Here is a 17,532-nt window from a genome sequence, read left to right as displayed (position 1 = left end):
CATTTGGGCCATGGTGGAAAGGTGCTGGGATGCAGAGCCCTGGGGCTGTGGTCAATTCCTGCTGGCTCTGCAGAGCTCTTGAGGGTTCATCTTAGATCTGTGCCTTAGATCTGTGGGGTGGGAGGAGGGAAACCCACGATGTGTTCTGTTTAGAGTATTTTCTCAAATGGCCTAAAACTCAAAAGTGGGAGTCAGACAACCCAAAATCCACAATTTTGAAAAAAAAGAAAGTTTGTGAGCTGCAGGAATTTTCAGTTACACTTTTTGGGTTTTGAATTTAACTGCAAACTGGACTTTTATCTGTCTTTCAGGGTCAGCTGGAGCTTCTGAGCCCTCTGTGGAGTGCCATGAGTTGTCGTACGAAAAAGAAAATGTGCTGTGAAGTTATCAAAAAGCCCTTGAGAGCCTCAGTCATTTCCTCTTCCTTCACACACCCCAAGCCAGGATGATTTATGAGCAGCTGGATGCTGCTGGGGATGCAGAGGGGTCTCTGGGGCTGTGGACGGATGGACACCCTCAAGTGCATCAACAATCCAGTGTCACTCCTGTCCTGGGGAGCATCCTGGCTGACAAAGGGCCCAGGAGGTCCAGCCTCCCTCCTTCACTAACAGATGCCAAATATTTGGAAGAACCATGGTCCCATAATAGATGTTACAGGCTGCAGGTGAGAAGAGCAAGCAGGAAAATCCCCCTCAACCCAAGGGGGTTGAACAAATTCCCAAGCCTGAAGTGGCCACAGAGGTGATGGAGCCAGGAGAATCATAGAATGTGAGACAGCTTTGGGCTGGGAGAAAACTAAAGATCATCCAGTTCCAACCCAGGGACACCTCCCACCAGCCCAGGTTGCTCCAAGCTGGCCTGGAACACATCCAGGGATGGGGCAACCACAGCTTCTCTGGGCAACCTGGGTCTCAGCACCCTCACAGCAAAGAATTTCCTCATGAAATCCAATCTAAATGCAGAACAACTCTGTCCTGGGGTGATCTCTGAGACTTTCAGGGCTGCAGATGCTTCACTCTAAGCCACCACCCTGCCCTTTTAAGATACATTTGGGCTTTTGTAACTGGGACAAAAGGAGAAGAAAAGCACCCGGCTTTGTGGGTGCAGCCTCCAGGTGCTCCTCTGTGCCCCTGGGCTTGGGGCTGTGGCTGGAAGGCCATGGGAAGGACACACATCCCACCTTCATGTTCAGCCCTGTTTCAGGTTTCAGCAGGTGAGTTGGATGCAGCTGATGAGTGCTTTTTTTCCAGCTTCAGCTGGATTTTGCTTTCTTGTGGGGTGGAAGAGCAGTCACAGCTCCAAGTGCTGCTGATGGGAGACACTGCACTGCTGCAGGGAAAATCAGTTATTGCTGGAATTACTATTTTTTTTTTTTTCAGCACTAAGTCCCTGGGCAGGGATGAAGTTAAACCCTCAGTGTTGAAAGAATGCATTTTGCATGAGTGTGAAATTTGGCAGAGGCTGGGGGTGCAGAGAGCCTGCCAGAGGTGTGTCCAGCAGCTGCTCCTCTCCCTTCCAAAGAACAGAGGTTGGGCTCCTGAAACTCATCCTGTGCCTTGTGCTGAGGGAACTGTCTGAGCTGGGGAGTCCTCAGGTGTCTGCCAGCCAGCTGGGAGCTGTGCAGAGCCTGCTGGGGTTGAGCAACCACATCCCAATCCCAGCACATCCACCCTCTGCTCCCCCTCCTGCTAGGGGGACCTTGGGACCCAACACTGGGTTTCTGTGGCAGGGATTTTGTAGTGGGGGGGGGGGGGTTCTGCAGGAGTGGTTTCAGTGAGAAGACACCAGAACCTCTCCCCATGTTGGACCCAAACAGCTCTAGCTGCCTTCAAGATGGACCCACCACTGCTCAAAGCTGAGAGCATCAGCAAAGGTGGTGGTTCCTCTGGGGTAAGGTGTTTAAAAAAAGGAAAAAAAGGGCTGAACAGCATCTGGGGGGGAGGAGGTGCTCCAGGCACAGCTTTCCTTGCATCCTGCCATGAAGCCAAGTGGATCAAGCCATCCACCTGCACCCATGGATGTCCATGGTGGAGCATCCATCTCCCCATGGAGGGTTCCCACACCTCTGCCTTCCTGCAGGAACCCTGAGCAGGACCCTGTTCAGCCTCTGAGGGGTAGCTGGAGACCCAGAGTGCACCCAGGGGCCTTCCTGGCTGTCCCCATGTCCTTCCCCCACCTAGGCAGGTTTGCAAATTGCTTCCCTCTCTGCCATCCTTCGAGTGCCTCTCAGTAGAGCAAGCCCAGGCTCTGACACTTCTGGTCCCTTCTGGTCCCTGCTGGTCCCTTGAGGGTGTTCAGCCAGAATTCCATACCTGGGCTCACTCACAGCTCCCATGTCCTGCCCAGCACCAGGCAGAGGTTCATGGGGCTGAAACAGAGACCCTGAGCCCTGTCCCAGGCTGCTGCAGCTCAGGCTCCTCTCAGCAGCCCCTGGGACCATCGTGTTGGTGCAAGGAACTCTGTGTCCCGGAGTCACTGGGGTCCCCTGGGAGCATCTGGTGGGTGAGGACTTCACCAGGGAGGTTGGGTGCCCACTCAGGCCAAGGCTGGGACATTTCTGAGCAAAGCAACCAGGTGGCAGTGACCATTATCCCACAGCCCGGCCCAGACCTCTTGAATTTTCCCCCAAGTGATGTATTTTCCAGTCGATTTAAAAATAAAGTCCCAGCAATAAAAGCTCTGGCTAATTTTATCCCCTGCTGGAGTTTCCCAGGCTCCTGCAGGACAAGGCACCTCTCCCAGCTCCCAGCACAGACAATGCTCCTGCCACGAGCAGATGGGGGGCACGGGTGGATGTGGGGACATCACTGAGTCCCAGCAGATTTTGCTGCCCATGGAGAGGGTCCTTGCTCTGCACCTTGCTGGTGAGCTGGAAATAGAGTGGGGAAAAGGGGGGGTTTGGTGTGCAGGGTGGGGAGCAGAGTTTGGTGTGGTGACAGCAGTCACAGTGTGAGCAGGGACATGGTGGCAATGGTGACAATGGTGAGAACATAGACACAGTGAGAGTGCCTGGAGATGTCACCAGGAGCAGTGCCATGAACTGGCACACGAGTGCCTGTGTCCCCCTGGTATCTCTACCCTTATCTCCCCTCTGCCCATCATTTTGGGGTGTTCATTAGCACTCTGAGCTGCAGCACTGGGGAGCTGGAGACCTGACCAGGGCACCTGGGACCTGTCCTGCAGACCCATGTCCCAATGCAAATGTCCTGTGAGCTGGGGGAGCCACCAATCCCATGGAGAGACAGGAGGAAAAGCAGCTCAGGACCTTGGAAAAATGGTGGAAATCCCTGGAAAAGCCACAGGAAGCTGAGATGGGCCCCAGGGTAGGTTTAGAACTCCCACTGTCCCCCGGCAGCCCTGGTGGGAGCTGTGTCCCCCCCCAGCCCCTGCCAGCAGCGCAACTGAGATGTTCTGGTCAGTGTCAGATCCTGCTGGGTGAGCTGCCCCCAACCTCCCCACTAACACAGCACCAACAGCTTCCCCTTTCTTCTTAACCAGATAAAGTTTTGCAATATTTGGGTTTTCACAGCTCGGTGGGTTTCGTAAGAGCAGGATCCCACTAAGGGCAAGCAGAGGAGGGGAAAGATGAGCAGTGGAGGTGATGAAGGCTGAGGAACCCTGGAGAGGAATAAACACCCTCTCCTCCAAGCATTGCATACAAAAAAAATGCTTTTTTAATATATTCCCTCCCTAATTTCAGGATTTTAGAAAGGCCAGGGAGATTTATGGCTTTCTGAGAGTTGGCAGAGGTACAACAGCCTGCTCATCAGAGGAAAATGTGAAAAATGGCTGAGCTAGAAAAAAAAAAACCCTCAGGATTTCAGTCAGAAAAGCAAAATGACAGCTGACATGTCCAGGTGTCCTGGGTGGTGCAGAGCACAGAGCTGCAGGGATCCAGCTGTCCCTAAAGACCCCTCCAAGAAGTCCACCAGATCCAGACAAATGCCTCTGGCTGACCTGGAGGTAGGGGTGCCAGGGATGCTACTGGGGTGCTGGGCTCATCTGTCCCTGTTGAACAAGCCCAGCAATCCCTCATCCCAGCAGCAGGCACTGGAATGGACTGAATGTGGCCACTGGTGAGGAGCATCAGCACTGGGATGTCTCTCCCAAGTCCAATTTTCTTTCTTCCTAAGCCACCAGTATTAAATATTTAATTATGAAATAGTGAAATTATTTGGTTCTGATCTCCCTGGCCCATCCAGCTGAGCTCTCTCCAAGCTGGTTGGAGCACCCAGACCCCAGAACAGCTTCTGGCACACAAGGTCTGATCTGCCCATGGAACCAGCTCTCCCCTGAAAAGTGTTTTAGCCTCAGAAGTAATGGAGGTTTTGGAAGATTTTAAGATCTAATGAAGATTTTGGAGGCAGGCCAAAGCAGTGGATGCTTTCAGCATGTCAGAAAGCTCACGGTGGGAGGCCCAGGATGGGGCTTTTTCTGCGTGGCCACTTAGAAATGGTTTTTCTGTTTCAACTGGTCCTAAATAGAGCAGAGGGAAAAAGGAAAGTGTGCTTTCAAAGCCTGAACTGGATGCAAAACAATACAAAATATTTTCATTTGGGGCTCAGCAAATCCTTGGAGGCTGAGGAGATGCCTTTTGGGTTTCCTTGTTCAATCAATAGGACAAAAAAGACTGGTTGTTTTTTTCTTCCAGTTTACCCAGCACTCCATGGGATCCGCTCATCTTCAGCCAGTGTGATTTCAAAGCCCCTCAGTGCCTTTGCACCAACACAAAACCCTGTGCAAGACCCTGTGGTGGGCACTGCAGCCCCTGGCATTGCTTGGGGCTCAGCTCTCCCTGAGCATCCCTTCCACCCCAGCTCAGATGAAACTGCAGAATGATTTGGGCTTGAAGAAACTCCCAAAAATCACCTTGTTCAACCCAATGGCACAAGCCAGGACATCTCCAACCAGGTAAGGTTGCTGAGCCATCATATCACCCCTGGGGATCTGGAATGGTAAATACAGGTGAATATTTTGCCCTGCAGGTGTGTGCAGCAGCAGCACGAGGGGGACAGTTGTCCCAGACAGGAGGTGGATGCTCTGGTTCAGTGTTCCCAGGTTTCTCTTCCCCTTGTTCCCTCCATTTCAGGGCTGCCCATATTGCCCATCATGGCGCTGTCACCAAGTTCAGGTGACTGCCAGGAGCACAGCAGCAAGATGGAGAGGAGCCCAGGGCTGAGACTGAGCAAACCTGTGTCACTTGTGGCACTGCCTTGCAGGCAGGGTGACATTGTGCAGGGTGACATTGTGCAGGGTGACACTGTGCACCTGGGCAGGGTTTGGCAGTGGCTCTGTCCTCACATGCAATGAGCTGGCTGGAGGCCATACCCAGGGGTCCAAGGAGCTGAGGCTGGGATGTCCTGGTGGCACTGGGATGTCACTGCTGTGTCTGAGCTCTGCCTGTTCCTGTAAGGCAGGGAGTGAAGTCACAGCCCCTGTGGCACACTCAGCTCTGGAGCAAAGCAGGAATTCTGAGAGCCCCTCCCCTCCCCATTGCAATGGGTCTCCTAGGAGGGAGCATCTGGCTTCCATCAGCTGTGCCTTGGAAGAGTCTGGGTCTGCTCTGCCAGCAGCAGCAAGCAAGCAACTGGACCAGGCTGGGACCATGGCTGCAGGGACACTGGACCTGGAAGGGATCTGGCAGGATTCTGGAGCAAAGCCAGGATGCTGTGCTCAGTTCCCACCAGGATGAAGATGTTGGGGGTCTCAGGAACAGCCGTGGCCCCCAGTACCAGGCCAGAATCAGGAGGCAGAGGCTCAGCCACTGCTGTCCTTGCCATGTCCTGCAGGGCAGAGGGCAGATCTGGTCCCCTGCCACTTGGGAGAGGATTTTTGCTCCACTGTGTTAAGTGTCAAGGCACAGGGATGGTCTGGGGCAGGAGAACATCTGCAATGAGGGACCATGGGGATGAGCAATGGGTTCCAGGTGGCAGCTTGCAGGTCTGAGATGCAGTAGGCACCCCCTAAGCCAAGACAGCCCTGCACAGCCCAGCTCTTGTCATCACATCCTTGGATCTTCTCCCAGGGATTTGCACTGGCAGGATCAGGACAGTGGGCACAGAGCACATGGGGCTGACAGCATCCTGGAGCTGTGGAGCTGGAGCAAAGAGGCAGAGCTGGAGCTGGAGCTGCTGCCTCAAGCAGCGAAGGACCTGCAATGGGCAGAGCAGTTTGTGACCATGCAGTGGGGAAGAAAAGCAAAAAGTACAAAATGTACGGGCTGGGGGGGCCAAGATGTGGTTGTTCTGCTGGCATTTGGGATAATTGCTCTGCTGGAAGAGCAGCTCTTTGCTAAGGGGGGTAGCTGGGCATGCAGCCCAGTCTGCAAGGGCATGAGAAGGGCATGGAGCTGGGCAGGAGGAGAGAGGGAAACTACAAATAGACCTGGGTGACTGGATCCTTCCCAAAGCACATAGCTAAGGACACAGAGGATGAGATCCTGCATCACCCAGGGCAACTCAGGGGACAGACACATCTCTTGGTTGAGCCCAGACAAGGGTCAAGCCCCCATACCCAAGGCCCAGCACTGGGGACCCCTCAGTGTCATCTCAGCCTGGTGCCAGTGCCTGGTGATGTGAGTGTGGATGCTGTTGTGTTGTGTTGTGTTGTGTTGTACCAGGGACTGACAACCCCAAGTGTGAAGGGGCTGAGTTGGGGTGGGTCAGCAGGAGTAGCAGAGTCTGGGGACAGCAGGGACCTGCTCTGGCTGTTCCCATGGGGGGTTGAAACTTCATGCAGTGGTCTCCAGGTGCAGTCAGAGCCCTGGAGGTGCATTCCAGGTGTGTGCCAACCCAGCTCCAGCAGGAACAGAGACTAAAGAGGAGGGAAGATGTTACCTGCATAACCCACTGCTGACCCCAGAGCTCCCCACAAACCCAGGTCTCGTGGCTCTGGGACCACCACCACCACGGTGCTGCCAGCCCCCACAGTTAAGGGAGCTGAAGCAGATGCATCCCCCACAAACTGGTGAGGGTTGGGCACAGGGAACCCATCAGGGAACCAGAAACAGCATGGCCAGGCCAGGGCTGGCAGCTCCCAGTGTCACTAAGCCCACCAGAGCTCCCCCAGCAGCAGTTTGGCAAAAAGCTGGCCCAGGGCTAGCAGTGCCAGAGCCCAGACAGCACATTCCCTGGGGCAGGATGCCCTGGCACTGCACAGAGCAGCATTGAGCAGGGACAATGATCCCCTCTCTTCCTTGGGGAAGTCCTCCCAGGCTCTGAATCCAAGCAAAGGCACGAAATGGGAACTGAGGATAATGATTGCTCCCTCCTCACCCTGTCTGGGACTGGTGGCTGCCCTAAGCACCACTTCAAAGAGGCCGCAGATCCCTGGAGCTCTTGGCTGGGATCCCCCTCCTGGCCCCATTCCTGCAGGGAAAACCCAACACCAGGGGCTCTGCAGGGGGTCACACCCTATCCCAGGGCTGTAGGGCAAAGGATGGAGTCTCCGGACATCCTAAAAGCCCAGACTTGCCCCGAGTGTGTGCTGCCACCTCTGGCACAGGGCAGAGGGCCAGTGCCACACCAGTGCCATCCCTCCAGCTGCCCCTGCAGAGCCCCCACTGGGGGCACCACGAGGGAGAGGTGGGAGAGGGCTTCCAAAACAAATAAGAGGTTGTGAACTACAAGAGCACCACTGGAGGGGTATGAACCCCCAGCACAGCAGCTAGAGGAAGCCTGAAGCACTGGAAGGGGTGCAGGTGGCTTCCTGACCCCATCCCACAGCAGGGGCACCCAGCCCGAGAACAGGGAAGCCCAGAAAGGATGGGAAAGGGCATGGGAACATGGCCTGGAACAGAGAGCCCAGAGGGCTCCTTGTGCTCAGGCTATGATTGCACAAGCTCAGCTCAGTCACATCTCCTGGGACAGGACAGTCAGGAACTTCAGGGCTGGCAGCAGTAGATGGGCTGATTTAGGCAGCAAGACAGGACAAATGAAATAGCTCACCTCACTTTATTATCCCTACAGACATGTGACCCTCTTCTAATTAAACCTCAGTCAAAACAGGCACCAGAAGTGGCATCTTGAAAGAGAGAGCAAGCACTGATGCCCAGGGGACAGGTTACACCCCTGCAGAGAGGGGACAGGACAAGCCATGGCCTTGTCCTCCCTTTCCCTGTCACTCTGCTGGTCCCCACTCTGGCACAGAGCAGCAGACACAAGATTCTTGCCTTGCAGGTCAAGATCAATCTCATAGAGAGGAGCTGGATGGGACAAACAGCACTGGACAGATAAAAACAGAAGTAAGAAAGGAATTGGTCTGCGTGGTGCCCAGCCCAGGGCAGGTCCAGCACCTTCTGCCCAGCTCAGTGCATTGTGCCAGGACTCAGAATATGAATAACCCTGGAGAGAAAGGTCCTGGTCTTGGAGCTACAGAAGGCCAGACCTGTGCTACATGAGGATTCACAAGGATCTCCTATAAAAGCAATAAAAATACCAGGTACCAAGCCATATGGAAGACATCATTCAGCTCAAGTATCACTGAGCTGGGTGGGAAGGAGATATCCTAAGAGGCACCAGTCTAACAGGATCACCCCAAGGGACCTGAACAGGGTGCATTTCATGCCTAGGATGTCACCCTGGGGAGCCAGCACACAAAACTGGGACAGGCAAAGCTGCTGCTTCTCCACTTGGAGTTAAATACATGAAAGAAACCTAAGCCTAGCAGTCAGAAGGAAACATTTGCCAGGGCAAGCTAAACACACAGAGGTCAAGGTGTCTGCTTTGATCAGCAAAGAGCCTGAAACAGCAGCTCAGAGGTATGGATGGACTCCCTCCTTTGGGTCTCTGGCTCATTAACTATGGAAGCCTGCAGACATGTAGATGGTGACTTTAACATCACTCACACAAACTTGGAAAGAGGCAATACCCCCAGGAGCCCCAGCTCGGGCACAGCTCCAGCCCTGTGTAGTGTTCAGGAACAACTCAGGCAGCAGAGAAGGGCCAGGCATGTCCCATTGGGTCTTCAATCTTGTCCTCTAACAAGTGGAACAAGCAGAGGCCAGGCCACCTTTCAACAGCCTGGAGATACCAGCTGGAGTGTTGAAGAAGATGCATCATCTTTTTTCTCAGAGCAGTCAAAATTTAGCCAAGGTCAGGCCCAGGGCACAGCAGCTCCCCCCAGCATGGGCAGCAGCCATTTCCCACAGCACACTGGGGATCATGGGGCTGGGGGTGAAGTCCCTGCAGTCTGCTTAGAGACAGAAAAGGAGCAGCTTGAGAGCTGGAAAGCCCAGCAGCAGAGCAGTGTGGGGATGCTCCCCCAAAGGGGGCAGGGAAGCACCTTCCCAGCTTCCACCAGCAGCTCCAGACCTTGAGATCTGGCACCTGGAGCAATGGGTGCATTGTGTTGTGGCCAAGAGTCCCACAAAACCTCCAGGGAAGGTCAAGAAGGGGGAGTGGGGTGATGGGCACTAGATGAAGGTGGAGTCTAGCTGGCTGGTTTCATGGTTATTGCAGGCACGAGCCTCAAAGAGCTGCTTGATCAGGGCAGATTTCTCCTGCTCCAACTGGGTGATGCGTTCACTCTTGTCAGTCACCTCCTGTGTGGGAGAGAAGAGAAAAACACTGCTCAGAGAAGGGAAATGACAATGATAAAAACTGGGAGGGCTGACTGACACACCACAGAGGGCTGTGCTGCCATCCAGCATGACCTGGACAGGCTGGAGAGCTGGGCAGAGAGAAACTGCAAGAAGTTCAACAAGGATTGAACTGCACCTAGGAACAACCCCAGGCACCAGTACAGACCAGTACTGGCAGAGGCATCACGGGTGTCCCCTCCTGAGCAGCCCAGCTTGAACACCACAGGTCTGCACCCTGCACCCTCACTTGTATTTGTCACAATCTTTTCCCTCTGGTGGGGATGTCCCATCCCTGCTCACACACCTTCTCCCAGCAAACAGCTGGACACACCTGTGTGATGGGGGGATCTCGAGGAGCAGCCCACACACCCTTCTCTGGGATGACCAAGGTTAGCCAAGCTGAAGGAACCTCCCCCACTGCCTTGTATTCCTTCCCCAGTCCCATCCCAGCTCCCTGAAGGGAATCTCCTTCCTCCATTACCTTGGTGAGAAGTCGGTTTTGCTCCTTCAGCATGTTGATGGCTTGCTGGGAGCTTGCTGGGGCTGGGGATGCCACGGGGACCAACCTGTTCAGAGCTGAGGAGGAGGTCACTGGCTGCAGGGCAGATGAAGGGGATGGATGAGTCATTGAGCCTCCTTCCCACTGACCCTCCCCAGAGTTTCCCAAGGCCAGACCACGTTTCTGTGGCACACGGGTTATAGAGAGAGGATTAAAATGCCAGCATAGGCCATGGCAGTGTCCCAGGAAGGCAGGCAGAGGTGGGAAGCACTCCTGCCAGCATGCTCCTGCCCCAAGCACAGGGGGATTCCCAGCTCTGAGGGGGCTGACTCAGCACCTCAGCAGGTTATTTCCTTATTCCCTTGACAACAGATGCACCTTTAGGGAAGATCTCTTTTAGTTCCCCAGATGCCTTGAGCATTTCCCAGCCCAGTTGTGCTGTCTTCTTGACCCTCACTCATCTCCCATCTTGCCCATGGAGCCCAGTTGCCTCCCCAGTGTCAGCCCAGCCACCAGCATTAGAGGGGCAGGATGAGTCCTGAGCTCACACAACCAACCACAAGCTGCTGCTCTGCTGCTCTCACCTTGCTGGTAGTGGAGAGGAGGTCACTCAGGCAGCGGTTCAGCTCCTGCAGCTTGGGGACCAGGCGCCCCAGGTGGCTCTGGCCACTCTCAGGGAGAAATTCCTGGGGGGACAGGGAGAAAGAAAAGACTGGGGGTCAGCAGGGGCTGGCTCCAGGTCCAGCCAAGTCTCAGCCCAATTCTCCAGACCCACAGAGCAGCCTCAGACCCACCCAAACAGACCAGTATTCTAAGAACAAGCCCGACTCACAGCACTGGTTTTGTTCTTCCCCAGGAGCCTCTGGGATTCCTGCATGAACTGGATGTGCTGGTGGTACCACTCCCGAGCACGCTCTAGCAGCTCCAGACCCTGCAGCAGGAAATCCTTCTCCTGTTCCAGCTCCTTCATGTGCTTCAGCTGCAGGACAGAGGGGGCAGAGATGTCACCTGCTCCCCACCAAAGCTTTGTCAAGCCCCGGAATTGGGTTTCTTGCAGAAAGAGTAGAGAAACATAGATACAGGCAGGGATCATGGCCCATGAAATGATGCAAAGGAACAGGGGTGATGGCTGCTGCCAGATGCTGCTTTGGAGGAAGAGTCCTCTGGTTTGGGGGAACAACAGAAGCAGGTGAAGGACAGTGAGGCCACCTCCACCCTCCTGCTCTCCACTGCAAGAGGTTTCTCCACCTCTTATTCATCCAGGGATGCAGCAAGAGCAGAGCCTGCAGCCTCTCCCCAAATCCCCCCAAGGCTGTAGGTGTCAGCCAGCAGCACAAACACACAGACACAGCTTTGGGCAGCAGCAAGCAGGTAAGATCAATGTGTAGGCTGAAATCTGGGGAAAAACCTGCAGCCCTGTTTCCACATCACTCTGCTCTCCCCTCTGCTTTACACCCCAGACACCCATGAGTTGAGCAGGGCACAGCACACCCTGCTGCTGAGCACCCCTGACAGTATTCCAAGTTGAAGCACCAGCATCATCTGAAGAGAGATATGAAGATCTTTATGCACCTGAAGAGCTGTTGCAAGGGTGTAATGACAAACACCAGCTAAGCAAACACCAGCAAACACCAGCTGTGGTGGTGCAAGGGGTTCAGGGTCTGCAGCACAGCACAGCACAGCACTCACCTGCACCTCACTTACAGCCAGACTGTACCAAGACCTTCTTCAGCCTGCCAGTGCTTCCCCATCCCATGGCCAGTCCTGAAGCCTCCCAACCTCCCCACACCAGCCCCCTTTATGCCAGGGCTGCTGCTGGCTCTCAGCAAGACACTGTGGCCACCAGCCCCTCACCACTGCCAGGCAGGACCTAGAGCTCAGGGCAGTGATGGGCTCCAGGCTATATTTTTTTCCTTTCCACAGGAAGGAGTTTTGCCAGGGAAGGTGGGACATTTGTCTCTCCAAAACAGCAACTCCCAGCCACCAAACCCCTGAGAAGCAGAGACACCCATCCCCACACATTTGTATTTGTGCCAGCACCTCTCAGCAGAGACCCCATCAGTCCAAGAGCATCTCAACCCCTCACACAGCTGCAAGCCCAGCAAAGCTCAATGTGTGCTCAATGTCCCCTCCCCAGGACAGGCATCAGAGCACCCATGGCCCCCCAAAGCCAGCACCAGACTGAATTGATGTTGCTCACACCACAGGTCAGCCCTGGGCTCAGGGTGACACCAGGGTGTGAGGAGTGGAAGTGCAGAGGTGGCAGCTGGCTCAGCAGCAGCTCAGATGCTGGTCCAAGCTTATCCCACGAATAGTCATGCTGCAGGCTGGGTTCTGGCTCTCTTCCCAGGAAAATTTAGCTTGAGCTTGTGAGGAACATGCTCAGGCAGCTCCTCCATCCTGCTGGGACACGGTGCAGTCCCTTCATCCAGGCAATCTGATCCAACTGCTCCACTCAGGGATGGAGAGGGAGCAGATGATCCCTCTCCATCCTGTGCTGCCCAGCTAAATTCAATGCTCATTTTTCTGGCAAGAAGTCTCTCAGGAGCCAGGAGGATCAGCATGCTTGAACCTCAACCTACAGAGAACATCTGACAGGGACACAGTTCAGAACCAGCACAGTTCCTGACCCTGCTCCTACACCCAAACATCTCTTTCCCTGCTCAAGTTTCTCCCACGGGAATGCATCTGAGCAATCAAGCACTGGCTCTGTGGGATGTCCCAGTCTAAGGACAGGCAGGGGAACCCCAACCTCCTCCCTATTTGGGATAGAAAGCACCTTGGAAGCAAGCAGGACCTCCATGTACATCAACAGAGCTTTGTATCCAAAATACACTTATGCCTTACACTCCAGAGCTCACAGAGCACAGTGGGGAGGCAGAGCCCAAACAGAACCAGTGTCAGTGGTGTGGGACCCATGCAATCCACCTTCCTCCAGGGACCCCCAGCCCCTACAACAGGGCTGTCCCCTTACCATGCTGAAGTCCACCCCGTTGGTGATGGTGTGTCGCCGGTGTTCAGCACGTCCCCTCGGATGCCTCCGAGTGTCCCCACTCCACACGTGGCTGACATCTTCCTGGGACTGCCCAGCAGCCTTGGTATCACCACCTGTATCAGAAGAAAACATCAGGCCACCAGCCACTTGCAAGAAAACACCTGCCCACAGCCATAATTCTGTGGGATTAGCTGCAGGGTGGTCTTGCAAACAGAGATGGCAGGGAGCAGCTGAGCAAGGCACTGACCTGAGCATCTGCTCACATCTCTGCATGGGCAGGGAAGGCTTCAGCTTACTTGGCTGTGCCAGGCTGGCAACAGACCTGGCTGGCTGCTCATCTTCTGCAATTGTAGGTAGCTTCCAGGCAATGCTGTTTGAATCCCAGCACAGGCAATTAAACCATTAGTGATATTGCCTACCCTCATCCTGTCCTCATGGGACCCCTGGCTCCTGCTCTGCTGGCATCAGTTCTGCAAGGGACCTGACTCCTCCCTGAAGGCAGCTCCTGCTTGGTGACAGGCCTGGCCATGGAGGTGTCCCCTCAGCCCCCACGCCTGTGGTTTAACCATAGAATAAATCAGGCCAATCAGGCTTCCTAAATCCAGCTCCCTTAAGAAAGTATTTCATCATGAGGATGGAAAAAAAAAAACACCTAGCCAGATGGAGAAGGACATTAATGCTAAAATGTTCAACAAAAATTCTACCCTGCACTTAGAAAAACATTTGAAATTAGGGATTCTCATCAGGGCTTCTCAAGAATTAAAACTGAAGATTATTTTACTGTAATATGTAGGGTTGGTTTGCAAACAAAAACCTGTCCCATTCAGTCCTGGGAGTCCAAGCTGATGATATAAGGAAGGTAACAAAGAATTGGATAGAAATCCAATCACTATTGGTTGTCCAAAATGTTATTAAAATCCCCACATCCTTTCTTGCAAAGGACCAATCTACTACAAACACAGGACACTGGTGCAGATCCATGCATAACCTAGTTTTGGGGATTAAGTTCATACTGGCGGGGTTCAAGCTGGATCAGACACCTCTTGCTTGTCCTTTCTGTCTGATGGAGAGGGTACACAGTCAGTACAAACCCCACTGAATGTCCCAGAAACACAGCCCTGCAGCCATGGCCACACCAGCCCAGATCCCTGCCCCTGCCCAGGAGCCATCCCCAACCCATGATGCTGGGGCAGCACCCTGCCCACTCCTGCCCTGGCATTCTGGGAGCCTCTCCTTCCCCCAAAACAAACAGGGAGAGAATTTGCTCAGCCTCCTCCCAGCTGATGAGCACGGATACCCCATCTCCCTGCACTTAGAATCATAGAATCATAGAATGGGCTGGGTTGGAAGGGACCTCAGAGATCATCAAGTCCAACCCTTGATCCACTCCCGCTGCAGTTCCCAGCCCATGGCACTCAGTGCCACATCCAGGCTCTTTTGAAATATCTCCAGACACGGAGAATCCACTACTTCCCTGGGCAGCCCATTCCAATGCCTGATCACCCTCTCCAGAAAGAAATTCTTTCTAATGTCCAACCTAAACTCCCTGGCACAACTTGAGACCCTGCCCTCTTGTCTTGCTGAGAGTTTGCCTGGGAAAAGAGCCCAACCCCCCCCTGGCTCCAACCTCCTTTCAGGGAGTTGGAGAGAGTGATGAGGTCTCCCCTGAGCCTCCTCTTCTCCAGCCTGAACACCCCCAGCTCCCTCAGACTCTCCTCATAGGATCTGTGCTGGATCCCTTCACCAGCCCAGTTGCCTCCTTTGGACCTGCTCCAGGACCTCGATATCCTTCCTAAACTTAGGGGCCCAGAACTGGAGTTGGGTTCTTACCAAAGAAGGTTCTTACTTGGCTGGGTTCTTACCAAAGCTGCCTCGTGCAGCTGGAGAATCAAAGCAGCTTCAAGGCCCAGTGATAGAACCTTAAAGAGAGATGGGGCTGCCTGGAGTCCACTTCTCAGCACCCAGCACATCCCTCCCCAGCACCAAAGGGACATGTCCTGCCACAGCAGTGTCCCACTCCCTCTCGGCCAGCTGAGGAGAACATCACCAAGTCCAACCACAGCCTGGGAAGCCCTCTGTGGTGGGAAGGGGCACTGAGCAGCTATGCAGGACCTGGAGCTAAATGAGATGAAGTAACTCTGAGTTATAACGTTCTCTAAGCTGCTGAATCAACCTGAAATTCAGGCCTGCTGGCAGAGCACTGCCCTGGGCTGTGGAGAGCTGGTGGCAAGGGCTGAGGCAGTAACCCTGCCCACAGGCTCAGGATGCCAGTGTAACATCAGCCTGGAATGGAAAAATGCTCATTAACTCCAAAGGTCCTGTAGTCATCTGCTCACTCCTTTTCCAGGGCAGAGCTTTAAATTTGCTGTTTATTTACCCAGCGGGATTTTTTTTCAGGTTTTTCCAGATTTACATTCTTGATGACAGCTTGCTTAAGAGTATTTTCTCTAGTTGAAACTCCAGTCATTAGTCTGGAGGCAAAATGGAAAGCAGAGAACCTCCACCACAGTTCAAGTTCCTTCTCCACCCAGCAAAGAGGACAGGGAGGGAGCGGGTAGGAAGGGAAGGCAAACCAGCCCAGACAACTTTCCCAGGGTAGAGGAAATACTCATGCTCAAGTATTGCAATAACAAACCCCAGCTCCTCACATAGATCTTTGTGTCTGTAGATCTCAAAAACCGTAGATAAGGAATTATTACCTACATAAGATAAGCCCAGGAGCCTGGTTTCCTTATTCTGACTAGTTACAAATCAAGGTGCCAGTGGAACAGTCTCCCCCTTGCCAGGGTCACCGTGTCACCCCAAGGTGGAGGACCCTGACAGAGCTGGCACAGGTCCACCAAGGTCCCAAGGAAGGGACTGAGTCCCCAAGGACCTACAGATAGAGCTGAACCCTGGCCTGGCCACTCATACAGCACCTGGGGACAGCAAAGCACACCTCCCTGATGCTGCTTCACTGTTTAATTTTTGCTTAATTATTTATTATTGAACACAGTGCTGCAGAATTATCCAGAGAAAAGCTTAGATCAGGTTTTCCTCATTTTTTTGGTCCCAAAGGTGTATGAAATCATGAGCAGATCCATCCCAAGGGCAGGGAGCCCCCCACCACCAACACCCCCCGGCTGCCGGAGACCCCAGGGCCCAGCGGCTCTCCAAGACTGACCGGCTGCATCACCCATCACGGAGGGAGTCACCTGCAGACTCCGCAGGGGACAACCATGCACACGCTCCAGTCAAACCCCTTATTCCTTCTTGTCACCGCTATTACCGAGAATCCCAGCGGAGATGGAGCCGAGGGGAAGCACAAGCCCCGAGCCCCGAGGACTCTCGCCCTTCCGCTGGACCCCCAGCTCGGAACAAAACCCACCTGAGCATGAAATAAAACCAGCACCGACTTCGGCGGAGTTTTCCACCTGGCCTGCGGGAAGGGCTCGGGACTGCCCCAGGGAAGCAAAAAGACCGGAGCGAGCCCTGCGGTCCCAACCCTCCCGTTTTACCCCCAGCCCTCGGCAACTTGGCTGCCCGCCCGTCCGCCCCCCCGGGGACGTCTGTGTCCCCCCGATTCCCCCTTGTCCCCCCGCTCACCTCGGTTGCGGGACTGGCCGTGCCCCGGCTCCCGCTGCTCCCCGCTCTTCCCCTGCCGCTTCTCGGCACAGCGCGGGCTCGACGGCTTCTCCGCGTTCCGCCTCCCGCCGCTCTCGGCCGGGGTTTCTGCGGCGGGCAGGGCAGCGCGGAGCCCCAGCACGAACCGCTCGAAGGTGAGGTACCCGCTGGCCGGGGCCGCCCGCCGCAGCCCCTCCATCACCCCGGCGGGCAGCTCCCGGGCTTCCGCTCCCCGCCACCGGGACTCGATCTCCCGCAGGTGCACATAACCCCGCCGCCGGTCATCCAGGATATCGAAAAGCGTCCGCAGACTCTGCAGGAAGGCCCGGGGCAAACCCTCGGTACCGGCGGGCACTGACCGCTCGCCGCGCTCGGGAGCCATCACCGGCCACTGCTCCGGAGCGTTACCGGCCGCTCCCTCCCCCGAGCGCCCATTGGCTGGCGACGGGAGTTCCTGCTCTCCTATTGGTTAGACGCGGCCGGCGGCGCTGCCCATTGGCTGAGGGGCAGGACGGCGGTTTGAGTTCCCCGCGGCGCCCGCCCCGCTCCGGGCTGGGGGCAGCGCTGGGTCCCGGCCCCTTCTGCGGACCCCGGACCCCGAAACCCACCGGTTGCGTGCGGAACGGCTTCAGGGAGGTGTCTCCTTCTCCGTTCCATCAACAACCGAGCCCCTGCACCCCCGGTAACGGCTCGGTGACCCCCCCCCCCCCTCCGCGCTGGCCGGGACCTGTCCACCCCGCCACAAATCCTCGTTCCTTACCCCGCAACTCAGCACCCGCTGCTCCCGCAGCTACAAATCTCCTTCTGTACCGGCAGAACTTGGGGTCCCAACTTCCGGGGCCCAAAAGCTTCTGC

At 55.1% G+C, this 17,532-nt stretch overlaps 1 protein-coding gene across 2 annotated transcripts; it reads right to left on the bottom strand.

The window, feature by feature from the left end:
* Positions 1-3,428: 3,428 nt before the first annotated feature.
* SAPCD2 (suppressor APC domain containing 2) lies at positions 3,429-17,059 on the bottom strand. 2 transcript variants are annotated; one of them, XR_003988258.1, is made up of 7 exons: positions 16,660-17,059; positions 13,054-13,187; positions 10,912-11,058; positions 10,664-10,765; positions 10,062-10,175; positions 8,326-9,541; positions 3,429-3,440 (listed from the first exon to the last, which is right to left on the bottom strand). XR_003988258.1 is itself a non-coding variant. In XM_030461334.1 (6 exons), exons 1-6 carry the CDS (start codon positions 17,057-17,059, stop codon positions 9,413-9,415), a joined length of 1,026 nt encoding a protein of 341 aa, XP_030317194.1. In that variant the 3' UTR covers positions 8,204-9,412. The 2 variants fall into 2 exon arrangements, 1 of the variants encoding a protein (XP_030317194.1); XM_030461334.1 differs by lacking the exon at positions 3,429-3,440 and having other exon boundaries at positions 8,204-9,541.
* Positions 17,060-17,532: the final 473 nt, after the last annotated feature.

The sequence above is a fragment of the Calypte anna genome, chromosome 17 (genome assembly GCF_003957555.1).
Source record: "Calypte anna isolate BGI_N300 chromosome 17, bCalAnn1_v1.p, whole genome shotgun sequence".
NCBI lineage: Eukaryota > Metazoa > Chordata > Aves > Apodiformes > Trochilidae > Calypte > Calypte anna.
This window is presented reverse-complemented; position numbering and strand designations above follow the sequence as displayed.

What these genes read in the sequence shown, in the direction of transcription:
- SAPCD2 (XM_030461334.1), bottom strand. Translation starts at nt 17,059, where the DNA reads ATGGCTCCCGAGCGCGGCGAGCGGTCAGTGCCCGCCGGTACCGAGGGT. An exon ending in CGGCCAGTCCCGCAACCGAG is followed by an intron (nt 13,188 to 16,659) that starts GTGAGCGGGGGG and finishes CTTCTGATACAG; the next exon opens with GTGGTGATACCAAGGCTGCT. An exon ending in AAAACCGACTTCTCACCAAG is followed by an intron (nt 9,542 to 10,061) that starts GTAATGGAGGAA and finishes TCTCCCACACAG; the next exon opens with GAGGTGACTGACAAGAGTGA.